The sequence below is a fragment of the Manis javanica genome, chromosome 8, assembly GCF_040802235.1.
Source record: "Manis javanica isolate MJ-LG chromosome 8, MJ_LKY, whole genome shotgun sequence".
NCBI lineage: Eukaryota > Metazoa > Chordata > Mammalia > Pholidota > Manidae > Manis > Manis javanica.
In genome coordinates this window covers 13,171,351-13,198,938 of record NC_133163.1, presented here as the reverse complement: position 1 = coordinate 13,198,938, position 27,588 = coordinate 13,171,351, and the positions used below count along the sequence as shown (strand labels likewise).

The 27,588-nt window shown below is 42.7% G+C and overlaps 1 protein-coding gene across 9 annotated transcripts in view; it reads right to left on the bottom strand.

Moving 5' to 3' along the window:
* TTC7B (tetratricopeptide repeat domain 7B) overlaps positions 1–27,588 on the bottom strand; it is a 227,149-nt gene that overhangs the window by 104,889 nt on the left and 94,672 nt on the right. For all 9 annotated transcript variants that reach the window (XM_073241981.1, XM_036991605.2, XM_073241983.1 and 6 more), the window contains 3 exons: positions 24,245–24,417; positions 16,669–16,732; positions 12,752–12,889 (listed from right to left, as the gene is read on the bottom strand). In XM_073241981.1, the coding sequence (XP_073098082.1) occupies positions 12,752–12,889; positions 16,669–16,732; positions 24,245–24,417 (375 nt within the window). The remainder of the gene's footprint in view (positions 1–12,751; positions 12,890–16,668; positions 16,733–24,244; positions 24,418–27,588) is intronic.

Sequence of the window (27,588 nt, the reverse complement as noted above, 5' to 3'; positions counted from 1 at the left end):
TCAAGTTTATAATACATTCTATCAGATAATCATTTACTTTACAAAATGCTTCTGCATTTCAGAAAAGGATTCAGTCTGACACCCTTGAAAGTAGTACACAACTTTATGGAACCAGACTAGAATACATGTTTATTATTTATTTCCTTAACAAGTGATATGGATTGAATGTGTTCCCCCCAAATTCATGCTGAAACTTAATCCCAATGTGATGGTGTTTGGAGAGGGGACCTATGGCAGGTGATTAGGTCATGAGGGTGGGACCTTCATGAATGGGATCAGTGCCCTTGTAAAAGAGATTTCCTGGGCCCCTTCAACCACATGAGGACACAGTGGGAAGTCGGCAGTTTGCAACCCAGAAGTGGGCCTTCACCAGATATTAAATCTGTTGGGGCCCTGATCTTGACACTTCCCAGCCTCCAGTACGTGTGAAACAAATGTTTGTTGTTTGTAAGTCACCCAGTCTGGAGCATTTTGTTACAGCCCATGCAGACTGAGATGACTAGCTTTTGGAAAACACAGACTGTTAGCAGGGAGCTATCCTAATTCTTTTAAGAACTGCCCATGTGGCAAGGAAAACAAAAGCAAAAATGAACAAGTAGGACTATATCAAGCTGAAAACCTTCTGTACAGCAAAGGACACCATCAATAGAACAAAAAGGTACCCTACAGTATGGGAGAATATATTCGCAAATGACAGATCCGATAAAGGCTTGACATCCAAAATATATAAAGAGCTCACGCACCTCAACAAACATAAAGCAAATAATCCAATTAAAAAATGGGCAGAGGAGCTGAACAGACACTTCTCCAAAGAAGAAATTCAGATGGCCAACAGACACATGAAAAGATGCTCCACATTGCTAGTTATCAGAGAAATGCAGATTAAAACCACAATGAGATATCACCTCACACCAGGAAGGATGGCCACCATCCAAAAGGCAAACAACAACAAATGTTGGCGAGGTTGTGGAGAAAGGGGAACCCTCCTACACTGCTGGTGGGAATGTAAATTAGTTCAACCATTGTGGAAAGCAATGTGGAGGTTCCTCAAAAGACTCAAAATAGAAATACCATTTGACCCAGGAATTCCACTTCTAGGAATTTACCCTAAGGATGCAGCACTCCAGTTTGAAAAAGACAGATGCACCCCTATGTTTATCGCAGCACTATTTACAATAGCCAAGAAATGGAAGCAACCTAAGTGTCCATCAGTAGATGAATGGATAAAGAAGATGTGGTACATATAGACAATGGAATATTATTCAGCCATAAGAAGAAAACAAATCCTACCATTTGCAACAACATCGATGGAGCTAGAGGGTGTTATGCTCAGTGAAATAAGCCAAGCGGAGAAAGACAAGTACCAAATGATTTCACTCATCTGTGGAGTATAAGAACAAAAGAAAAACTGAAGGAACAAAACAGCAGCAGAATCACAGAACCCAAGAATGGACTAACAGTTACCAAAGGGAAAGAGGCTGGGGAGAATGGGAGGGTAGGGAGGGATAAGGGCAGGGAAGAAGAAAGGGGGTATCATGATTAGCATGTATAATGTGGGGAGTGGGGGAAAGGGGAGGGCTTTGCAACACAGAGAAGACAAGTAGGGATTCTACAACATCTTACTATGCTCATGGACAGTGACTGTAATGGGGTTTGTTGGGGGGACTTGGGGTAGGGGAGAGCCTAGTAAACATAATGTTCTTCATGTAATTGTAGATTAATGATAACAAAATAAAAAATAAGTAAATAAATAAATAAATAAAAATAAAAATAACAACAAAAAAAGAACTGCCCGTGTGCTCATCCTGACAACCCTATCAGGTTGGACAGATCTATTATGGTCCTCCATTTACAGATGAGGAAACTGGAGCCCAGACAGCCTCCCTGACTATGCCAGGTCTCAGGGAGCTGGTGGTAGAGCCAGGATCTGAATCTAGGCATTCTAGTGCCAGAATCAGAGCTCTTAACCACAAACTCCACTGCTTCGGAGACTTTAATTACAGACATGCCACTCACAGTTAACTTATCAGGCCCACACATGCTGCAGAAAGCAAAAGATAGCTAAATAAAAAGCCCCTAAAAATGCCACATGTTCCCTGAACTATTTCTGAGATTCAGCAATATTTTTCACAGCTAATGGGGCCCTTGCTTCCATGGACTCTTTGGGATCCCTAAGGTTCCTGAGGACTGAGGCGTTTCCAGCTTGCAGAATTTTCAAGAAACTTCACAGCCCACCTGGTACCCACTGCACCGCAGTGGCCAATGACACAGCGTCCCTGGCCCATCTCAAAGGCACTCCATTTGTGTGCATCATGCATTCTCTGTACCGCAGCATCTTCCTCAGACCCCTCTGGGCCTCTTTCTCTCATAACTTTAACAACCCATGGCCATAGTAGGCCATAGAGGTGTCACAAAGAGGATTAGGAAGTAAGTCCACAATTACAAAGCAGCCTTCACTCCAATTCGGAGGTCTCCTGAAATCTGGCCACCAGCATATACTGCTTGGATGTATAACACAGGCTCCCCTATGTTCCCAGGAACATTGAGATTGTCTAAGTCCCTAAGCAGCCCAGGGCAACATACCTCAATTGCACAAGGAGGCCCTCAGCCAAAAAACACATCTATGAAAAAAGGAACTTGGGTTGTCACGGGGGCATTTGCTTTCCACAACCTCAGCTCCTTATGGGAGCTGTTCACCCTGCTGCTGTTTGACTATCCCTTTCAAGCACCCTAATCATATCTGGATGTCACAGAGTAAGTATTTCCAGTTTTAGTGGAGTAAGGAGATTGGGAACAGGATGTATGCTATAAAGAAAAATAAAATAAAATAACTCACATTTTAATAATGGTTCCAGCCTAAAGTACTGATGAAATGGACTTAAGAAGACGCAGGTGTTTTGTGCATGGGGTGGGGCTGCTTCAATCTCCCGGCCCCGCCAGGGGGCTGGTGGCAGGGAAGGAGAGAGCAGAGGCAGGGGTGAGGCCGGGAGGAGGGCAGCTGCGTGTTGAAGGTGCTGGCTCAGGGCCGGACTGCCTAGGCTTAATCCAAACTCCTTGCTCACCAGCCATCAGGCAGTTAGGGGGTGAAATGAAGTAATGCATGGAAATGCTTAGAAGAGGGTCCTGAAGGCTAAAAACATGTCACTATTGATGTTACTTTTACGAAACAAAGAAGTGGCAGACCCTGTGGGATTTTGGGTTCAATCTGAAGGGGGAACGAAGGGGAGAAAGAGGAGCCCTGGGAACAGGGTGAGGTGCCAGCGGGTGGCAAAGGGAGCCTCTGAGTGGAAAGGGAGATAGGAGAGCAAGATGCGGGCCCTTTTACACTTCCGGTGTCCAGTGGGGAGATGGCAGTGTGAGTCTGGGGAGAGGGCCCTGGGGTCCAATCCAGGTCTGCAGATCCCTGAGTCACAGCACGTGATGTCTCCAAATCATCCCCCTTACAAGAAACGAAGATGGATTTGGCAGTGGTATTATCTCTGCCAGGAAAGATATGCCCATTTGCTGTAAACATACTACTGCCACCTCTCTAAATCCCAGATAACATTCATTTAATACCATGAATATTTGGTAGAACAATAATTAGATACTAAATGCCATCCTAATCATTTGAATGGTAGTCAAAATGTCACCTGCAAATATGTTGTTTCCTTTTGGTAGCAAGAGCTTATCCTTCCGAGTCACTTATTTTGGCTTTTCAGAACTCAGCCATCTCTGAGGGGACCCTAGGAATAAGCAGCTCTCCTGGCACACGGAAGGGATTTAGCAGTTACCTTCCCAGGACGCAAAGCCCGATTACACGAACTGGGTGCATGGCCGTGACAGCTGCACGATGCCACAAGCAAGGAAAAGCCAAAGTCTATTTTTGGAATTGAAGAATGAGACTCAGCATCCAAAAACCCATGGGGGAGGGGGCAGGAATAAAATAATCAGCTACCCCTCAAATTTAGCCTGGAGCTTAAGTCTAAAATTCATCATGATTGAAACAGAACAAATAAGAGTCAACTGTCTTCATTATCCACCTGTGGAAATGTTGGCTGTAGCCTCAAAGTCCTCATAACAGAGATCCTTCAATTGATTAGGAAGGTTTCCTTTTCTACTAATATGCTTAATGAGTCAGAAAATAAATGTAATTCCTTGCAGATGTATAACTGTTTTTTTAATTGAACACGGTAGCTGGATACTATTTCATGTCTTTACTGCAGCAGTGAAAAACTAAGCAATTTAGACCTCTTGGACCATTATCTCAGACCCACAGAATGGTGATACCAGAGAGCATGTTGAGACCTTCGAGGCTGTAGAGTCCCACTCTTTCTTTATAAATGTGGAAACTAAGACCCAGACAGGAGGCATGCTTACGGGACTACCAGCTACAAATAAAAAGTACCCCCACCCAAGTTTTGAGAAAATGTAGGCTATGTCCATCAAGTTTTGCTCAGGTTTTCTCCCCTTAAACTAGAAATAAAATACAGCAAACTCATTTCTCTTTTTGAGTTAAACAGCAATACTGCTCTAAGCAGAAGAGTCTCAAAGCTTTATTGCTTTGGCAAATGCTTAGATTAAAGAGCAACCCTGCCTCTGGCCATGGTAGGAGTAGTAGAAGTGGGCTGCTTTTCAAAGGTCACCGACTTTATTACAGGATTTGAATGCTGGACGCCATCCTCTGGCGTGCTCTTTACTCAACTATATAAAGCAACTTGATCAAGTTTGCACGTGAAGTACTGGGTCTCCAGGGTCCTACCAAATACTAGTCCATCTGCTGTTTTGCTGTTATAGCTGTTCTTTGTTATTCTTGCAAAATGAATCACTAAATTCACTTAGGAATGGATATCTGATGTCTCTACCTCCTCCCTCCTCAACTGCCAGTGGTCTTTGCCTGTGTCCTGGTTTTGGGCACAAGGTTTTAACCCTTCAACCATGGCTGCTGCTTCACCCCTGCAAGGGCCAAGGGAGGGAAGTAGGAGTTGAGGGTGCAGAGGCCCAGGGCTATGTCATGTATAGAATAGCTGCTCAGTGAATGCTTGAATGAAGGAATAAACACAGACCGCGTTCTGGGATCAGTCTCTTAGGTCTCCTCTAAGGCTGGGCCACAGACAGAGACAAGCTGTGAGGACTGTGGTGACAGGCAAGGACCTGGGGATGACATCTAATCAGAAGGGTCGCTCTGCCTGTTTTCATAGAGTTTAAAAACTAAGAATCATTTTATAGATGAACATTTATCATTAATTTAATGAGAGGAAATACTAACTTTGAACCCAATTAAGTGAAATGTCATTCCCCCACCCCCACAAAGCAATCCCTTTCTTCTGGTTAATAGACCTGTATTACAAAAAGTTGTACTATTATACTTTTAATTTAATCAATAAAAATTTTGTGGAATTTGTTTCCTCTACTGTTATAACTATACAATATCCTTAATTTTGCCAAAAGTTCCTCAAAGCCTAAAATATACAGTACCTGGTCCTTATGGCAAAGTTTACCAACCCCCAAACACTTCATGCTGGAGGAAAGAAGACAAGGTAACAGCTGCCTTCAAACATTTGATGTTCTGTCAGTGAGGCAGGACTGGACCTGCCCTGCTGTTACAAGAAGAAAGAGCAGGTGAAAGATGCAAGGAGACAAATTTTAGATCAATCCTTTCTGATAACCAGAGAGGAATGGAACAGTATGTATTACAAACCAAGAGCTGTGCTGGCCTTCTTACAACTAGTATCTTGCTGAGCTTCCCAACAATAACTTAAGTAGAGGCCCACAGTGGTTAAGTATCTTTCCCAAAGTCACACAGCTAGGGAAGGACAGAGCCAGGATTTGAACCCAGATATGCCTGACTCCAAGGCTGAGTTTCATACTATACAAAGAAAGACCCAACTAAGGGTCAAGGATCATTTGCCAGCATTATTACAGAGGCGACTTTTACATTAGAAAGCAGATTACCAACACCACCAAGAAGAACAGTAGCGTGCACTTTGCATAAACTCTCTCTAATCACTACCTCACAATAACCCTTGGAGGCAGGTCCTATTATTATTATCTGCATTTTCCACATAACGGGACAGGTTTAGACAGGTAAAGAAATCTGCTCAAGTTCATTCTGGGCATGTAAAGTAACAGAATTGACACTCAAACTCAGATCTGCTATCAAAACACAAGGTATTGTTAAAATGGCAACATTATCCAAAGTTCCCTACAGAGTCAATGTGATCTCTCTAAAAATTCCAACAGTTGTTTTTGTAGAAGTGGAAAAGCCAATCCTAAAATTCCTGTGGAATTGCAAGAGACCCTGAATAGGCAAAACAGTCTTGAAAAAGAGTAAAGTTGGAAGACTCACACTTCTCGATTTCAAAGCTTATAACAAAGGTACAGTAATTAAAACAGTGTGACACTGGCATAAGAACAAACATATAGACCAATGGAATAGAACTGAGATCCCAGAAATAAACCCACACATCTATGGCCAACTGATTTTTGACAGGAGAGACAAGTTCATTCAATGGGGAAAGAACAGTCTCTCAACAAATGTTATTAGGCAAATGGATTTCCACATGCAAAGGGGTGAAGTTGGACCCACATACAAAACTTAACTCAAAATGGATCAACAACCTAAATATAAGAGTGAAAATCATAAAATTCTTATGGGAAAACATAAGAGTAATATTTATGACATTGGATTTGGCAATGGATTCTTAGATATGACACCAAAAGCATGAGTGAAAAAAGAAAAAATCAATATGCTAGACTTCATCAGAAGTAAAAACTTTTGTGTATCAAAGGACATTATCAGAAAATTTAAAAACATCCTATGGAATTGGAGAAAATATTTACAAGTCATCTATCTGTTCAGGGTTTATTATCCACAATAAATAAAGAACTCCTATAACTCAACAACAAAAAGACAGACAACTCAATTTAAAAATGGGCAAAGGTCTTGAATAGATATTTCTCCAAACAAGATACAAAATACCAATAAGCACATGAAAAAATGTTCAACATCATTAGCCATCAGGGAAGTGCAAATCAAACCTACAAACCATTTCACACCTACTAGGATGGTTATAATAAAACAAAAATACCAAGTGCTGGTGAAGAAGAACCCTTGTGCCTTGCTGCTCGGAATGTAAAATGGCGCAGCTGCTGTGAAAAAAGGTTTGGTGGTTCTTCAAAAAGTTAAACATAGAATTACCATATGACCCAGAAATTCCACTCTTGGATAGAGACACAAAAAAGGAACAGAAAACAGGAATTCAGATAGGTGTATGCCCATGTTCACTGCAGCATTATTCACAAAAGGGGGAAACAATTCACATGTCCATCAATAGATGAAGAAACAAAATGTGGCATATATATATATATACACGATAGAGTATCACTGAGCCAAACAGGCATATGCGAAGTCCAATTAATGCTATCAGATGTATTATCACAACATGGCTGGACCTTAAAAAGACTAGGCTAGATGAAATTAGCCAGATACAAATAACAATTATTGAATGATTCCATTTAATGATGTATCTGGAATATGCAAATTCTTGGAGACAGAAGGTGGATCAGAGATTAGCCACTTCTGGGACTGAAGAGGGAATAAGGAGATATTGCTTAATGGGTAAATGTTTCTGTTTGGGGTGATGGAAAATTTGGAAATGGTCATGATGATAACACAACATTGTGAATGTAGTCAATGCCACAGAGCTGTATACTTAAAAAAGGTTAAAATGGTATAAAAGTTCATTAATGGTTGTAAGAAGAAAGTAATGATGGTTAATTCAAAAAACACTTCCATAATGGTGGGAATGTAGGTTCCAGTGGCCATGTCAGTAGCTGAGACTCTTTGGGGCAGGCCTGTCATGCAAAAATGACATAGCTGGTCCCTACTGGGCTGACCCCCAAACTGCAGCAGAGTTTGGATCTGAGCCCGTGCTCTGCTCATAGTGGGCCCACCGCCTCCTCTGCTGCCTATTCCCCAAACTAAATGACCTTTAACCTTTGGGTCTACCTAGGGAGGACACATTCATTGCACATCCGGAGACAGTTTACCTTAAAAAACAGAACAGGGAGCAGTATGAGAATGCACATTAGCTCTGAAGTATTGATTTATTCAGCAAGTTTTTATTGGACACCTACCATGAACTAAATGCTCTGCCCTGATCCCTCAGCAGTCGGTGGCTCCATTAGTCAGGACACACCGATGCCTTCTAGACCTTGGCCCGGGGTCAGGGCTGGGCTTCTGCAGTACCAGTGAGGCAGCATGAAATCCCAAACACTAATATAAACTAGCAAATGGTGTTAGGCAGACTTAGATGTTCAAGTGTTTTTCACATGCTCCCTGATTAAGTCAGCATTTGGGTTAGGGATGTGTAGAGGTCCCTTTGGTACAAGCACTAGCCAGACAATGCTACCCACAGAAGTATAATGTTGTTGAGATTTACCATAAACAAATGAATATGAGTTAAACAAGAAAGATAAAAATATCACTTCTGTCTTTAAAGCTGCCATGCCTATGCAGAGGGGACACATACCCCGTTCCAAAAGGACCCTATAACATGCTGTCAAAATGGAGCCATTAATAGTCAAATTCAAGAAACAAACCTCCCTAGCAGCTTGGGTTCGTTCTAGAAAGCAGAGGAAGCAGGGCTTGTTGCTTTACTTTTAATAGCGCGGGTTGTCATGCCAACTAGTGCTGCTGTTTAAATTGAAGGGGAAAAAAAAAGAAGGGTTCCTTCCTACACAAACCTCCAGCAGGGCTCACAGTTAGTCTAAAAACCATGAAAACTCACAGCACGGGAGATACGGTGAACACTGTGCCTGTACTGAAACCTGTTAGAATGAGCTTGATAGACCCTTGGTTTGTAATGCCTTTGCCCAAGGCTCCCTGCCTGTACCCGGCTGAATGGCGCCCTCAGAAAAAGAAAAGCTTTATGCGGGCGCACACAAAGGCAGCCGACTTTGAGTTGGGAGAGGAGCCTTGCATCTTGAATAAACTCAGCTGAGGAGAGAGACAATTTTCTTGCAAAAGTGGCTCTGCTACCGCCGAAAGCACAGTTCTTAAAAGGCTGGGCCTGCACAGTGCGGAACAACACACCCAAAGGTGTCAGTGTCAGGAGAGAAGATGAGCCACAGGGTCGGGAATCTCAGCAGAGCCCCCTGACCCCCACCCCTGTAGCTGCAGGAGTGCTGAGGGGCCAAGTCGCCTGAGTCGCTGAGCCCAAGAAGGAAAGCGGGGCCCTAATGTGGAGGGCGGGTGCTGGTTGCAGCCAGGAGAAGGAAGGGACATATGAGGACAGGGTGGGAGGGAGGTGAGGCCTCTTTTCTCACCACAGCCGGCTGGTTGTTGGCTCTTCTGCTAAGCAGAGGCTCTGCCTCATGTAAAGGGAGATCTGTGCAGCATTGCCGAGACAAAGAAAACCGGCTCACAGACCAGCCCAAGGGGGTGCAGCTGGACCACATCGGCGAGGGGCCCAGCAGTCTGCACCGTGACGTCAGGGCTGACAGTCTGGCCCCATGCTCCCCATCCAGTGTCCTCTCCTGCACACCCCTATCCTGAGTGAGAAAGCCCTCGGTTCCTGGACCCTCAGGCCTGGTGCTCTTGCACCTCAGTGGGTAGTGAACTATCTCAGTGGGGGCAGGATTCTAAGTGATTTGTTTTCTTTTCCATATTTGTATGTATTGTTTGATTATTCAAGGACAGTGCATATGGCAGAAAGACGAACAATGGAGTCAATTTCTTTAGGAGGAAAAGGAAAACAAAACAAAAGAGAGAAAAGAGAAGCGGGGAGGGGAAGTGCTGTCAGAGGCTTTGGAACAGAAGGGTGGCATGCCCATCCCTGTGTTTCAGAAGGCTCACTCTGGTGGTGCAGCAGGGGATGAAGACAGGAAAGTATAATACTGCCCCCTAAATAAATGCTAACGAGGATGGGCACTGACATTTGTGTGGCCCAAAGAAGCAATACAGGAAGTTTAAAATCCACTCATGTCCCACTAACGACCACAGCCAATGCCCGTCAGCTGACGCCTGGATAAACAAGGGTGGTGGGTTCCTACCATGCTCTTCAGCCAGCAGGGGAATGAAGCGCTGATTCACCTGACGGCGTGGATAACCCTGAAAACGTGCTAGGAAGCCAGACACAAAAGGTCACATATTCGATGATTCCATTTATGTGAAATACCCCAAATAGGTAAATCCACAGAGTCAGAAAGCATATAAGTGGTTGACAGGGACTGCTTAAAAGGGATGGGTTTCCTTACAGGGCGATGAAAATGTTTTGGAATTAGAGGTGATGGTTGGATGACACTGAACGTACTAATTGCCACTGAATGGTGCACTTTAAAATGATTCCATTATGTTATATGAATTTACCTCAATTAAAAAATAACCCAGTTAGCCTTTTAACCTAAAGTCCTGAGAAAATGGAAGGGCAGATGAGAAGCAAAGAAAAAGAAAACGGCAGCATTTAGAGAAGCAGGACCGTCTAAGCAAGATGTGGCTTGAGACAGAGGGGAGGGGGTCTGCGCTCAGCCACGGGTGGACCGAGCCCGTCCTCAGTGGGAGAGTGACCCAAAGGCGGCGGTGGCTGCCTTGAGATGCCGTGGGCCTTCGCCTTTCTCCTCCGATGCCTCCTGTTTTGGATAGAAGATGTGAGATAACACAGCCATCAAACATTTGCTGGGGGACATGCTAACTGCAAAACTAAGTAGAAAGAGCAAGAAAGGCTGAAGCCAAGTATTCAAGTCCTTTATTACTGGCTGCAGACCCTGCATGGAGCCCTCCGCAGCATCAGCCACACCAGACAGCAGCTGCCTGCTGCTTGGCTGCCTCCCTCTAGACTGGGAGCCACACACTGGTCGGCACCGTGCCACATTCGTGGCAGTATCCCTGGCCTTGATCACAGCCCCTGACACATACAGGGGGCTGCACATATGTCTGTTCAAGAAATGGATGTCCTCCATTTTATATATTTTATCAACCAATTTATATTTTTAATAGATAAAACACAGATATGGGACAAAATCCAAAGAGCTCCAAGAGATATACAGGGATACATTTCCTTTTCTCCTCCCACCCTTCTACTCCAGCAACTTTGAGGCAACGTCTGGCATTGCCTCCATCATTTCAAACATGACTGGTGCAATGAAATCCCAAACTGCAAAGTCTCCAACCACAATGGACTACTGGTCATCTGGTCATCACCACAGATGGAAGCTACATGTGATATCAAGGTGAATGTCGGGTGAAAACAAGGTCCCAGCATTCTGTGCTAGGAGGAGGCACATTCCAGGGAGCTGCCAGCTTGGGAAGGAATGCTGGAGGGTGACAGCCACCTCCCTAGAGTCATTCATGGCATGACAAGAAGTCTGTGAGCAGGGGCCACCCAGCCTGTCAACCAAGCCAGCCACCTCGAGCTCCTCACACCTGTTTTGGATGTACGTGAATTTCAAGCTCAGGAAAAGCTACACGGCTGTGTGATGGAATGAAAGCAGACTTGCGAACTACACTCAAACTCAACCTCGGACTGAAGGAGATACTGAGTGGTTTGTCTGGAGGAAAGAAGTTTGCCTTAAAAGAACTCAGCTGTGAGCTGGGTGACACCATCTCCGCAGATAGGCTGCATGGCGGCTGCAGGAGACAGGTACTGAGCTGGCCCAGAGGAGAGGGTCCCAGGAAATCAAAGCACCTGTGGCAGTATGACATCTGGGCCAATTCCAAGCCTGGCCAGCATCCCAAGAGGTGTACCATGTGTGACAGGAACTTCTGGACACACTGCTTCACCTAGCTGGGTTGCCAGGGCCTTTTTTGGAAGACTGAGTAACCATTGCCCTGTACAGTCACCAAACCAAAGACTAAAAAAAGATCCAAGCCATGCAGGCTCATCTGTTCTCCAAGGCTCCTGCCTGATGCGGCGGTGGGCAGGCTCGAGGCTTGAGGGTGAGTCGGGAGCTTATCTGATTTCAGCCAATCTGTTACTGTATTTCATTCCCTGTCCTCATGCCCAGAGGCTGTTGCAATGTGTGTAAATTTAGAAGGAAAAAGATAAATATCATGGAAAAGTTCATTTTAACAAAGTGAGTTGTTTTCTTTCTTCCTTTTTACTCCACTAAAGGAAAGATAAAATGATCTAGTTACTTATTTAGCCCTCACCACGGTGGAATTTGGTATTCTGGGCAGCAATTCAATAATGCAAAACCATAACCCAAGATTAATCAACTTCTTCTGACTCTGTAGAAAAGTCAAGCTTCCATCCTAGAAACCAAGAGAATGAGATGACAGACCTCCCAAAAGATATACAATCAACTAGGGTCCCTTCTGAACCAGCCAAAGCCTCTAAATGAAGGCAGAGTTTACATGCAAGCCTGTGCCAGCTCACCTGACAGTACATGGTGCCTGAAGTTGTCATTTCACCAGGAGTTACACATTGATAAATAAAACCTGGTTTATAAGGAAATTAGTTTCAGAGATGGGAGATTTGAGTTATGATGGAAATTACACTGAAAGAGAAACTGCTTGAGAAATGCTTGCCTTCCTCACACATAGACTCAGAGCCAGTGGGTTTACGGACCACTGGTAGGAAGTGATCACCACTGAATCCACCACCTAATCATTTAGCTCAGTTCCCACTGACAGGAGGAAAGCAAAGTCAAGCGGTGGACCCACAGTTGAGACAGGAGGTGGGGAAGGCCAGGACAGGGCCATAGCTCTACCCAGTGCTTACACCACCAGCACCACCCTCTGCCTGGAAGCAACCAGACTCTACGGCTATACCTCTGACAGCATCTCATACTGGCCTCTTCTTCCAAGAGCAATAGTCAGTAAATCATAGACCACAGATGCACTCTGCAAACTGATGAGGCGGTCGCTCTTATGCTCAGGTATCCTGCTCAGCACAGCATCCCGGTTGGCCTGAAACAACATGGAAGAGAGAAGCACATGGTAAGCCAGCCTGTGCACACAGGTCTCACTGTGCAGAGAAGCCATTAGGCAACCCTACCCCTACCAGCTTGCAGAGGGTCTGGAGACAAGGGCAGGAATGAGTAAGAGGCTTGTCACCTTGAGTGGCTGCCTGAAACTCCTCAGAGCACCACAGCCCATGATATGTGGTGTTACCCAAACACTGGAGGCCTGGAGGTGTGATCCTAGAGGGCACTAATTCTGTCAGCAGGCATTTGGAGGGAACTTTAGAAGCCAGCACAAGCACTGTGATTTCTCCTGGGCTCAGGTTCACAGGCAGCCTTGCTGCAGACACAGCTGTGCTCTGGGTCAGCAGAATAATCCAAGTGAGGCCCTGCTTCTGCTCTATGTTAAAAAGTAGGAGAAAATTCCCAGCCCCACACTTCCCATCATCAAATGGTGAAATGAGGCACCATCAGTCCTATAGAGCTATTCAATCTTGCTTAGGGAAGCACAAAACAAATAACAGAAAGCAAGCAGCAAACAGATTTTTGTTTTAACAGATACTACCTCAAGGGAACACCTTGCCTATTTCACATCTCCACTGCTTAGCACAGAAATACAGAAGGCACATTCAAGCTTATTAATCTCATCTATCTAGAAGTCAAATGCTCCTTACAGCAACTTGGGTTCATCGCTTTTGAAATTTAGTTTTTCAACAGAGTCCTCCAGACATACCATATGTATTAGGGACTCTAACTACTAGCTCATTTTCTTTTTCTCCCTACTACAGAATTCAGAATCAAAGAAGTTAAATTTTATCTGTCCTTTTTGTCCCTGTTAATTAACAGAAGTGTCCAGAACTACCCATCCCTACGAGCACAGAAAGGGCCCCTCAGTTTTCACTGTGCAAGTGGGACATGAGATACTGGGGTCACTTGTCCTGGCAGAGTGACGTGGACATTCTTGCCCGACATTCAGAAAGGCCATGCACACACCTTCTCTCTCACTAATGAGACAAATGTTGTCTTTTTCTGTGTGAGTCCAAGGCATTTACTTTAAGTCACCCATCAGTACTTACTCACTTAAAATCTCCTTGCTCTTAAATGTCAAAGACAAATAAGAATATATAAGACAGGCCACTTCCTACAAAGTGAGTCATCTCTTATGGAAGCGAGCCTGCTTTTGAAGATTTCATTCTAAGTTTTTCTTGTTAGGGGTGCCTTTTGAGCCAGGAAGCTCTGAGGGAAACAGGGCCTGCTGTAAACGTGGTCTCATTTTATATATTTGCTATATATATGTTCCATATTGAGACCAATGCCTGGAAGAGAACAAAATATAACCATTTCAGAGAGATTTTCAGGTTATGCCAAATGCACTTTTCTTTAATTTTTAGAGAAAGTCTGTTGGTGTCTTTTGACTAAAAAGGTACTATATACAACCTCAAACAGATCCACAAATAATAAAGATCCGATCCCAGAATACTGTCTCAGTGGTAGCTGTGCAGTATCATCCTGATAGCTCCTTTCTCCTGGCGAAAACCAGCTTGATCTGAGGTGAGAAAGCACCAGGTTCCACATAACTTTGTGTAGGTGGGGAGACTGGACAAATTTATGCTTCTCAATTAAAGTCAGAACCAACAAAGAATGTTTCTGTCAGACACCAAAAAACAGAGCGATTTTCATTAGGTTCTGAAATTGAGTGCATTCATTTTCTGTCTAAAAGCTGAAAAATCAAAGAGTCAAGGGACATGAAAAAAGGCTTCAAAAGACAACTTAATTTAGATTTCTACCTAGATAATTGAGGAATGATTTACAGGGAGAACATACTCATTTTGGTTGGAAACTTAAACTTTCACATTTACTTCATATTTACAATTACATATGATGTCATTGGATTTCACCATCCTCTGAAGAGATTCTGCAAGAATTAAATACCACAGAGCCACATCTATCTCAAAGGGATCTCAACTTTGGGTATTATTAGTTCCTATCACTTCAGCTAAGGAGCAGGAATGGAAGACATCATTCCCGAGATATCTATACTTAGAGCAAGCACCGTAAAGACATGGCCATGTTTTCCAAATTCCTAACTGGAACACGTGGCCTGACAATGGAACGTAACATTTTCAGTCAGAATTGTCCAGGAAACCTAAAATGTGTGGCATTACTCTTTCAGAATTTTTACAGCATAACCAACCCAAGTTTGCCCAAAGGAAAGTAGCTGCCCAGCTGTGAAGAGTCCAACTGGGAAGGAGGGAACGTTAGGCAGGGGCGCACACGAGCTGTCCCGGACCAAACAACGGACGACGAAGCCACACTGAGACCTGCTCACCTGAAAACCAGTTTCGGGGTGCCACCAGGTGCCAGCCCATTCACACATGTGCCTCCCTGACTGTGCCAAGGCAGGGGAGAGAATGTCAGTGACACCGTCCTAGGCTACCAGCTAACAGTCAAGGGGGCAACCTGTTTCCCTCAGAGGAAGTAAGGCCAATGATGTCAAAGAGCTTCCAGATAAAAAGAAGTGGTAATTCAAGTAGTCTTGCAGCTGTGAACATCTCCGGGCCATTTCGCAGAACAAGAAAACAGAAAGCTTTGACTTCAGGCAAGAAAGCTGCCCTGATTGACTGTCCCAAGCCCCTTGTGGTGGCCACTTCACTTAGCACATGCACATTCCTTCTCCTGCTCCGTGTCTGTCGTTACCCCCTGAGTGTACTTCACACCTTCGTTTAAGTTATATGCTTGGGGGAGAAGGGAAACACCGTGTCTTGCTTTCGTTGTGACTCCTCCTCCCCCTCCTGTCTCCCCCTGCCTGCCTGGTGGGAGGCAGGGCAGGAGCAGTGTGATCTGTCAGAAGAAGCCCCACGCCGCTGTCGGATATCTCTTGTTTTGCCTGCTTTGGGCCTCAGGTTCCTCATCTGTAAAATGAGTGACTGGAGGTGAGGCCCTCTCGGTCCTTTCAGGTTCCGGAAGCTTGCCATTCTGCTCAGGCACTCAGCATACACCTTCACTTGCCAAGGCACTAACTACTACAACATACATTACTCCCAAAAGTTTCAAACCAGGGCTGTCATGCTTAGTGACATGCAGAGGAGAAACCCAATAAATGGTAGCAATGAAACTCCAGACCTAAAATTTGATATCCTGGCCAAACACTAAGAAAACATCTCAAAGGAATCTGATGGTCTAGCAGAAGTTCCCTCCCAACAGCAGAGCCAGGTAATAGTAGCAAGTTCTGTGACCCAACAGGCTTGGGACTTTGTAACGTCCGGGGACAGGTGGGAGCTTAGGGAGAGGACCTGTGTAAGTGGACCAGGCAATTTCATCAGGCACCTGTCATAAAAAACAGAGGTTCCCATGTCCGACAAGTGATTCATCCCCGAATTCTCCCTCCCACCCAGCAAATGGAGAAGGCTCAGAAAGCCCCCCTTTGGGGGCTCCTTTCCCTTTTAAGGTTCCTTTGGTGGTCATTTTCGCTGGATTACTTAGTCATTATGCACTATTGTGTTAGTGTTCAGTCACCACTTGGTGGATAAATGAATGAACTCAGATGCCTGCTAATTGCTAAGGGAAGAGAGGCTCCATGCTCCAGACGGATGAAACACTACCAGCCAGTCCAATAATTAAGAAACACCCCTCTTTCTAAATCTCTACTGTTTTTTCCCACCCAGGTACCCTCTACAAAGTACTCGCCTCTCAAGAAGAGGAGTCGCTTTACTGATGGAGTTGCAATAGTAAAAAAGGGACTATAGGAATGGGAGAAAGAAAAATGTAAAAACACATTCGACTTACCATTGATTCACTAATCAGCAGTAGCAACAGGGCTTCTTCAGTATTTTCTTGAGGACAAAAAATGCTGTGTACAGAAAATCAATGTTGATATATGGCAATTTAAAAATAATACTAAATACATGACTATGAGCAGAACTGAATGCTAAAACTTCTAGATTTTTATACAGAACCCATGAAAAATATAGCATAATTTGGACACATGAATTAATTTGCTTATTTCTATGGTAATCTGTGGAATATATACATTTTAGTTATGCATTTTAAAGGCAAGCAACAGATTAAAGCTGTAAACAAAGTTAAAAGCCCAAATAACATATATGCCTATTACAGAGGCAGAAATTTAGATTGCTACAAACTGACATTATCTAAATAATATAAGCTTTCTCCTAAACCCATTATGGAAGTATAAACTGCACATATTTCACTAAGTAATACTCTTCTTACCTCTTATTTGCTAATTGGCATTTCTTATATTGCCCTTTATCTTATTATGGAGTAGAATGCAAGGGCTAACTGTCTTATATTCAACCTGTTTTATGGAATTTGGCTGGACTCTAACATCTTGGATTAAAAGAAAAGCTTCTAAGTTCAGTGTTGCTCAGAATTAGAGAATAAAAACCAAACAGAGCTCCAATATCCATTCTCTAGGACCTATTTTTTTGTGTGTGCTTTGAGAATTTTTAAGGACTTGCAGCATTTTTTGTCCTGTTCTGAAACTCTAGAATCCTTTGTGTAGAACTGTGAGAATTACCACCAACTGGGCCAAACTCGACTCATCTTCATGGAAAGGGAAGGAGAATGCAATAGAAATGAACTTGGTTGAAAAACACTCCTGGAAGGCTCGGAGATGACTAAATGAAGAAAAAATTTATATCTTCCCAGAAGTAACATTACAATCATTTAAGAGATGGGATGATTTCCCAAAAAAAAAATGGCCAAAAAAAGCTTTCCAAATCATTATATATACTTGTTCTCTTTGAAGTGCTGGCAACTTTTGTATTGCACCACAGGACCAGGAGGAGCAAGACCAAAAAAGCACAGTGCCTGGTCCTCTTTTTAGGACTCTGACGTTCCTAGAGATAAGGGAACACCTGGAAGATGGTTCCTTTCACTCTTAAGGGCTAAAATTTCATGAAAAGCCTGGCCTGATTCTGTAGCAAGATTCTAGGATTTTCAGTGACTTCCTTAAAGAGGTAGTTTGAGGTGATCTGGGTTTTTGGATGATGGAACACTTCTTTCTCCTTAAATTCAGAAAACAGACCCTAGAGGCTTTGGATTAAGAGGGTCTGTCCGTGTGTGTTCATCCATCAATCATTTCCTGATATCCCAGCTTGTGCTTACATGCAATTGGGACCTTACCAGTAAAGCAGTAACATTAACCATTTTTTTTCATGGCTGGCCCATTCTGCACTGTCCAGACTAATTAAAAAGAGAGAGAGTCCATGCTAATTGTGACTTAACACCAGCCAATTCAGTCTACGGGTAATCCCCAAATTCCATGTGAGCCATCCAACCTGCTTAAATGCTAGGTGGAGCTATTTTAACCAGAGCTGTTAACAAGTAGTGCATTAACTTGTTCTAATTCCACCTCCTCTACCCTTCTTTTCGAGGCAGCAAGATGGGCACGTGGGAGCACTGCACAGCTCTCAGGGCGGCAGGAAGAGGTGGGGAATGGGGGAGGGAGAATGGGTGGTTTTCAGAGACATGCCTGAAAAACGATACCCACCCTCCCTCCCTCCATAATTATGAGTTCTCTAGACCCATTTCTGGCCACTCCTTCTTCTGCCCTGTTCTGGGAAGTGTGGAGCTCAGGGTGGATGGTCAAAGGTATGGGGCCTTCTTTCTGTGACATTCTCCCCTTGGGGACCAAGAGCCTCAGGAGACAGAGGTGCCCAGCCCCTCAGCCTTGTGGCGTTGGAAACCAGGGCCTAGACTCAGAGGAAGAGGATTGAAGGGCCAGTGGGGGGATATAAAGAGACAAGGAGAAAATGGATCAGCAGGCGGCGGTGAGCCTTTCGAGGGCTGGACTGGCGGGCTGGCGGAGGAGGGCAGTGCCGACGTGCTGGCTAAAACGGGAGGCCGCGTTCTAATCCCAGCCACATTACTAACTCACTGGCTGACCTTTAGGCAAATTGCTCATTTTCTTACTTTGGATGAATTTACCAACCCATTATCTGATTCTACAGAAGAGGAAGGGAACAAGGGTGAGGATTCTCATTTATAAATAGTGATTATGATCTTGCCAAGGCTTCCAGATAATAGCCCTTTCTTAAAAAGTTTCCCCCAGATAGGTGAAAAATGTCACTGTATGTGATAGAAATGATCATACAAAAGAAATTAATCCAACTTTATCAAACTGCATTGCATCTTTCCATCCTCTTTAGCTGTTATGCAACTCATGGCGAGCTGGACATCTAAAGGTCAACAGCACCACCCCGGAGGCAAAGCATTCCAGGTGCTTTGGAAAGCCTTGAGCACCTACAGACCATGAGCAAGTGGACCTGTAAATAATGACATCGACCCCAAGGCCAAGCGATGGTGCCTTTATAATTTTAACATGCCTGGCTGTGGCACTCCTGGGAACTCCTGGAGAAACACCACCTGGACCACCGCCAGCCAGAGAATTGCTGAAGAAACAAAGCCAACTGTGGCTGCAGTCCCACCCCTGCCCTGAGCCACTCCGTTAAACATGCAGAGTCCCAGGTTTGTGCAGAAGGACAAGGCTTCTGAGGAAGGAAGGATTTAAATTAAGCATTAAGAGTGCCTCTTAATTATTAGGGATCCAGCCGGCCCAATTTGAGTCTCACGCAGGCCTCTCTGTACAATTCTAGAAAGGTCAAAATCCCCTCATGACAAAGAATGAAGGGTCCTTCAGTTAAATCAGCCCAAGTCGCCTGAGCCATGCTGTGGAGTGGATTGGATGAATCCCCACAGCACATCACCTTGCACAAGGGCCTCCATGATCCTCTCCATGGTGCCTCAAAGGTGCACCACATACCCTAGCGGTGAGAAGGGGCAGCAACTGGAGTATAGCTGGTCGTTCACACAGCTTCCGTTCTGCCATCAAGTAGTCTTCCTGACCCTTCAACACCCCTTATCTTTGTATTTAAACAGCACCCCATCCTTACCATAACCTCTGCATTGGCTACCAGGAGGTTCAGACCCATATGTAAGTACTCCATGATACTCAGCTTCTCCTCCCAGGCCTGCCAAGGAGTTTAGCACTATGTCTGGCATGCCCAGCTTTCAATCAACTTTTCATTATCCATTTCCTGCCACAATAGTGGTTTTTAATCTCTTTCTTTACTTTGTGCCAATGATGAAGTCTAATATGTATTTAACTATCTAAGCCACTTCAAATGCTTCTTACAGGGAAGAATACAATGATATGCACACATATGTCCACTAAGAAATATGTAGAAGAATGCACATAGCCATACTATTCCAGTTAGCCCCAAATGAGAAACTCAAATGTCTATTATGAGTAGAATGGACTAATATATATGGGAGTATGTTAATAAAGTGGACCACTATGCAACAGTGAAAAACCACTATCACTACGCGCAAAAACATGGGTGAATTTCTCACATAAATGTTAGACAAAAGAATTAAACAGAACGTAGTTCTTCATGTATGATTCCATTTGTATAAATTTCAAAAATAGGCCAGAATAATTATTGTGATAGAAATCAGGATAGGGTTACCCTTGGGTAGGGGGTAGTATTTGGGAAAGGGTATAAAGATGGCTTCTTGGGTCTGGCAATGTTTATTTCTTGATCAGGATGCTAGTTATATGGAAGTGTTCACTTGGTACGAAGTTTTGAACTTCTGGTTTGTCTGTTTTTCTTAATGTATGCTATATGTCAATAAAAAGTTTGCATAAAAAGTAAGTATGCAAAAGTCAGTAAAATATTTCACAGAAATACCTAGAATAAAGGAAGTAAGGGGGCCCATGGCATGGGACCCCTCCCTTCTTTTCTATCTGGGATTGTCAACATTTTATTTCCTTTCAAAATTCGAGATGGGGATAGAATGAGCACCTTGTTTCCACTTCATCTCCAGGTTGTAGTGACAGGGAGAGGGGCTTCCTGGGAGAGCTTACTTTCCAGTTATATTCTATTATGACCAATTATTCTGAATGGTCCTTGTGATCTGCTGGAGCTGGAAGGATCCCCTAAAGTTTGCTTTGTACTTATATTTCTCATAAGAGACTGAGGAGAAGGGAGAGTTTGGGGTTCACCTGAATGGGGTTTGATCATTATCTACAGATTTGCTTTTTCACTCCCCAGTAAGCAAAAAATGAGCTGGTGATAATGTGATAATGGTGAACATTTTTTTTCTTTTGCCTGAGTTGATTGATTTTATGGTTCAGCCTTGATAATAAGAAAACTCCAAGACAAGTATAACCCCAACAGGTTTTCTCTCTTTACTAATAAATTATAAATAGGGTTGTGAACACACAAAACTGGAAAGCCCAAAGCTGGTGGTGACAACTGAAGGAATAAGGACTACTGTGGAACATTAAGGAAATAGGGAATAGAAACACAATGGAGAAAACCCACACAACCAAAAGTTGATTCTTTGAAAAAATCAACAATATTTGACAAAGTTTTTAGCTAGACTGGCCCAAAAAAGAGAGAGAGAATACTCAAATTACCAAAATGAAAATAAAATAGAAGAGGGGATAGGACTATCAACCTTACAGAAATAAAAAGTATAAGAGGAACAACTGTATGGTAGCAAATTAGATGACTTAGATGAAGCAGGCAAATTTCTAGAAAGACAAGAAGAACAAAAATGGACTCAAGAAGAAATAGAATAAATTAATAGACCTATAACAAGTAAAGGGATTGAATTAGTAATAAAAAACCTTCCTACAAAGAAAATCCCAGAGTCAGATGGCTTCACTGATGAATTCTACCAGACATTTAAAGAAGAATTAATACCAATTCTCCACACACTCTCAAACAACAGGAGGAAGGAATAGTCTTCAAGTCATTTTATGAGGCCAGTATTGCCCTAGTACGTAAACTAGACAAACACATCAAAGAAAAATACCAGTCAATATTTTTTATGACTATCTGCATACCAAATACTAGGAAATCAAACTTAGCAATAAATAAGAAGGACTGTACACCAAGGCCTAGTGGGAATTATCAAGGGATACACGGTTGGCTTAACATCCAAAAATCAATGAATGTAATATATCACATAAACAGAATAAAGGACAAAACCTTCATGATCATCTCAATAGATGCAGGAAAAGCACTTGACAAAATCAAACACAATAAAAAATATTCAACAAACTAGTGCTAGAAGTGACCTCCCTCAACCTGATAAAGGGCATATATGAAAACCCATAGTTAACATCACAGTTAACTCAACGGTGAAAGAATGGATGCTTCCCTGTCTTGAGATTAGGAATAAGAAAAGGATGTCCATTCTTTCTGCTTCTATTCAACATTGCACTGGAGGTTCTAGCTGGGGCAATTAGGGAAGAAAATGAATAAAAGGCATCGAGTTTAGAAAGGAAAAAGTAAAACTGTCTTTATGTGCAGATGACATGATCTTGTATATAGGAAATCTTAAGGAATCTGATACACTATTATAACTAAAGATCTAGTTCAGCAAGATTGTGCTATACAAGATCAATGTAGAAAATCAGTTGTATTTCTATATACTTGCAATGAACAACCCAAAAATGAAATTAAGAAAATAATTCCACTTAAACAATAGCATCAAAAAGAATACACATACAAAACTTAGGAAAGCTTAACAAAAAAAAGTATAAACCTTACACCCTGAAAACTGCAAATTGCTATTGAAAGAAATTAAACTACATAAATGGAAAGACATCCCGTGTTCACGGATCAGAAGACTTAATATTGTTAAGATGGCACTTCTCCTCAAATTGACCTACAGATTGAAAGTAATTCCTATCAAAATCCCAGTTGTTTTTGCAGAAATGGGCAAACTGACCCTAAAATTCATATGAAAATGCAAGGGGTTGGGTAATGGCAGGTGTGACTGCTAAGAGGTACTGGGTTTATTTTGGAGGTAATGAAAATGTTCTGAAGTTGATTGTGGTAATGGAGCACAATTATTTGACTATATTAAAAGTCACTGAATTGTACTCTTTAAATGAGTGAATTGTATAATATGTGAATTATATCTAAGAAAACAGTTTAGAAAAACCTTAACAGATTGTGTGAATCTGTGCGAAATGAAATGCGCGACTCAGTAACCAGTCCTTGTATAGGAATGCTGCCTTTAACTAGTAACTGCATTTTCTGGATGTGTATGTTGCCTCCATAATGCTGGTATAGTTGGGAAGCTGATGTTAAAACAATGGCAAGGTCTGAGTGGTTCAGGAAATAAAGGAGAAGTGGCCAGGACTGTGACCTTTTCTGCACTCAAGGGGTGATCCACACTTGAATAGCACCCAAATAAACATCGTCCATCTGTGTGTCCAAACTGATTGGGAGAGGGAACAAGACTTGAGTTCCTCAATATACCTGGCACCTAATGTACCTGTCTATTAAGGGAAAAGTTAAGAATATGCTCACTCTCCTGAATCCATACAAGAAATGCAAACTAAAGAAGAAGACAAGGGAGAGAAATGCCACAATTAGCTTAAGAGAATTAAGGGGAAGCTGCCTTGAAAACTACTGTCCCCTTTGAAAATACAACACTCATTTCCAGAAATCACACTTGTGGGGTCTGGTCACCCCCCTCTCCATTGGTGCCTTCTCTGGGGCCTCAGGAGCAGCAGCTTGCAGTCTCTCAGCCATTTTTCCATTTGATAACAACAGAAGAGGGTTTCCAAATTTATTCATACATGTTCTAAGGGGGCTTCGTGGAGAGACTCTGAAAAGCCAGCGTGACTCGATCTTGTAGGAACAGGCAAAGATGGGAAGTCAGGGCTCCGACAGGAGGGATCAGTCTGGGTCAAGAGTAACTCCTGCCTCCCAGCCCTTCTCAGGGCCTCCTTCCATCGCCCTTCACCTGACCTGGGGCAGACCCTTGCTGAGACTGTGGTAGTTTTCCTCAAAGGTGATCAAGTCCCAAATTCAAAACTTAAAGAAATTAAGAAAATCTAAAAAGACATCACCTTCTAATCACTTGCCAATTATTTAAGTCTCCCTCTTATTGCTAATTCAGTTTGAACACATTTTAAACAGAATTACTGAAGAAAAGGAAGGATCAAGGAATTACTGAAGAAAAGAAAAAAGGTTAACTTGGGTTTACTAGTAGTTTTGTCACCAATTCCTATAGCATGCTGGGGTTCTTACAATAAATGGAATGAGAATCCCAAAGACCAATAGTAATGGCGAAGAACAGCAGCCAAGCACTGAAATCAGAGAATTTTCCTACTTAAAATGTCCACTAGTACACAGGTTATTTGCTGAAGTTATGAAAAGTAATAAGGTATCACTGTTAAATTGGTAAATGAGACTTTTTCATCTGGTTCTCCTTTAGGGGAACCATCTGCCCTTGAACTTTGACTCATCCTTGAATTTTCCCGAAGTTTCCCTCCCATCCCCTAACCTACAAACGGGGACAGCAACTCCCATACTTCTCTCCTGAGTAGATGCGGGCTTTCCGAGTGAGGGTGTAGGTTTTTGTGTTTGCTCCTTTCCGGAGAGGATCGTCCAGGGGTGACTGGCACGGCGGATCCTCCAGAGGGTTCCAGTAGCTCTGCTCACACATACCCCGCAACAAGATCTCCGCCAACTGCCTGGCTATTGTCTGGGAACACAAAGGGGCAAAGGCATAGACATGAATCTATTTGGTATCAATCATTCACTCACTTAATGAACATTTCTCAGTCATCCCTTTGTGCTGGGCACTCTTCCAAGACTCATAATTAAGAATGTTTACTTCTATGGTGAAAATTATATCAGTTGATGACAAAAAAGAAAAGAAAATATGATACACTAAGATATTTGAGCAAGTTAAAAAAAACAAGTTCATGACCTTCAAGAAAACACAAGTCCATGCCCTCTGGTGCAATGAACATGTTTTCTATTTGAAACAAGTGAAGCTTACAGTTAAGCTCTTTTCCAAAAGCTCTTATAAATAATAGATGAACTGCAAATATTTTCATCACCTCCCTACTGAGGTCTGTTAAAGCCCCAACTTGGCAAAAAGCCAGTACTCAACCTAGATGATGTCATCCCTGAAAAAAAATTCTCTCTACTGATGTCAAGATGATGTCCAGTGTAGATTTTGAGACTGCCTTCCATCTTAGAAATCCCATAGGCCAGTCCTACATAGCCCCTCTGTGGGACTCAGTACCTGAGTGCCCTGTTCTCGCTGTATCCCAAGCCTCCCAAAGGCTCCCACTGGTCTCGCACAACACAGAAGGCAAGGTGAGGACCTGATCAAAAAAGACCTGTTTCCAAGCTGGATGGGTATCTCTTTTCTCACTGTAGAAACCCAGAAATATCTGGGTCTTGTCCTCTGAAGTTAGATGCAGATTCTATGCCTTTCCAAGCTCTCTGTAGCTCCCCTGCCTTAGAACAGTACTGTGTATGCTGTATGAGGGAGAGGCGTAGATTGTACTAAGAAGTATCTTGTTGACTTATGCATATCAGTTAATTTACCCTTCTAGTAATCTTCTAGTGACAAAGAAGAGAAGTAACAGCAGCAAAAAAGTCCCTCTGCAAACAAAAGCACTGCATCTAGGGTAGGCCAGGCTAGCCCAGGACCAGCCAGAGGTGGCAAAATAAAACTTCAACCAACTTTCCACAAGGTCCTAGCATTCTTTGGAAGTCACAGACAAAGGGTGCTATTCTTCCCTGAGAATGAGCCTTTTTTAATAAACTTACAGAAGAGAACTTTACTAGGCTTTCATCCATGTGAGATCTCTTAAAGCACCACAAGGAAACTTAAATGCAACCAAATCACTAGCTTAGTGGTTTCTGATAACCACTGAGTAAAGGCAAATTTTCTTTATTGTTCCCAAATAAGACCCACTAGCTTTAAATGTCTATAAAAATGTGAAATTAAATGCACTCCTATCATCCCCAGCTGAGCCATCTGTAAAGATCTCCTAAGAGCACAATTTTCAGGACCTAAACAGTTCCTAATCTGTTTTCTTAAACCTTCTATTATAGTTTCATTTTGATCTCACTGCAGTCATATAAGCTAATGACTTCTGCTGGAAGTCTCAACTGGCAAAAATAACCTCCACTGACAATAGCTGAGAAAAAAAAATGTTAAAGGAGAAAAATGAACAAGGAACTTCATTTTCTGGATATATCTGCCATGGAGAGATTCTGATGTTGTAAAAACTTCTGCCCTAAATAGTTTGCCTGTCCACTGCTAGACAACTCATGATAGATTTCATTTTCCTGCAGGGTACTAACCTTCCAGAGAGACTTTTAAAATGAGGCTTCAATGTGACTGCATATTTTAAAGGTATCACCTCACCGGTGCACTACTGACTAGGATGGGTGTTTGGTTGTATTCACTAAAAAGCTCAAATGAGGTTCAGAAAAGGAGATTAAAGATGAGAAATTACCAGCAAGAGCACCAATATCTATCATGCCTTTTACTTTTTATGCTTAGGTTTTATTTAGCTTGCTTAAAAATTGTTGGTAACTATCAAACAAATTCAGAATTTAAGGAAGGAGAGGAGGGAAGTGGGACTGAAAGACTTGAACTTATATGTATGTACTAGGTCTTTAAATGCACTTTTTTGTATGTATTTTTTATTGTAAAATTGACACAACATGAAATTCACCACTTTAATAATTTTCAAGTGTATGATCCAGAGGTATTCAGTACATGTACAAAGTTGTGCAACCTCACCACTCTCCAGTTCCAGTTTTCATCACCCCAAAAGAAAGCCCTGTACCTTTTTAGGTAGTCACTCCCACACCCCTCTTTCCAGATCCTGGGAACAACTAATCTGCTGCAGATTTGCCTGTTTGGGACATTTCATGTAATACACGGCCTTTTTGTGACTGGCTTCTTTTACTCAGAATAGTGCTTTGAGGTTCACCTGTGTTGTAGCATGTGTCAGTACTTCATCACTTTTTGTGGCTGAAGGATATTCCACTGTACGGATATACCACATTTTGTTTATCCAGTCATCAGGTGATAGGCATTTGGATTGTTTCCATCCTTTGGCTAATGTAAATAGTGCCACTGTGAACATCCATGCACAAGGTTTTGCTTGAACACCTGCTTTCAAGTCTTTGGAGTGTTAATCTAGCAGTGGGGCTTCTGTAAGCAAACCTTTAAATCCTTCTCTGCTATGATCTCACACAGGATGGAGTTTACAAAGCAACTTTTCCATCTCATTAGAATATCAGAAATTTGTAACGACCAGCTAATCTATAGAGAACCATATAGTTATTAGGTGGTGAAAACACTGTTTTATGAATGGCATTAACAGGAGAGGTTTTCTGATGGTCAGTGTAAACCAAGGTACCAGTGGAGAAGACCTACAAAGTGCTTCTCAGCTAGGGTGGGCAAAGAATCACTTGTGGAAAAAGGATTCTCAGGTCCTGTGCCAAACCTACCCAGCTGGCATTTCTGAGGTCAGGCATGTGATGTGTATTTGTTCAAAGTTCCTCAGATAATTCTGATGCACACCTTTGGAATCAGGTATGTATTCAAGGAATCAGAAACAGTTTACCTTAGGTCACTTGAAGGATCATCAACCAAGACTAAAGGTATGCTCACCTCTCAAGTGTGGCATAAAATGGGAAGAGACTCCCCTTATGTTCACACTAACTACACAGTAGCTGAAAATGTCTAGTCTACACAGACTTCTTTAGAAGCCTCTTTACTGGACTTCTCAGAAAAAGAAAAAACAAATTTGAAGAAAACTCTTTTCCTTCCTAACATACCTCTATTCAGAATCCTACATTACAGGATTTTTTTATGGGGTAAAATATATTAATCTGA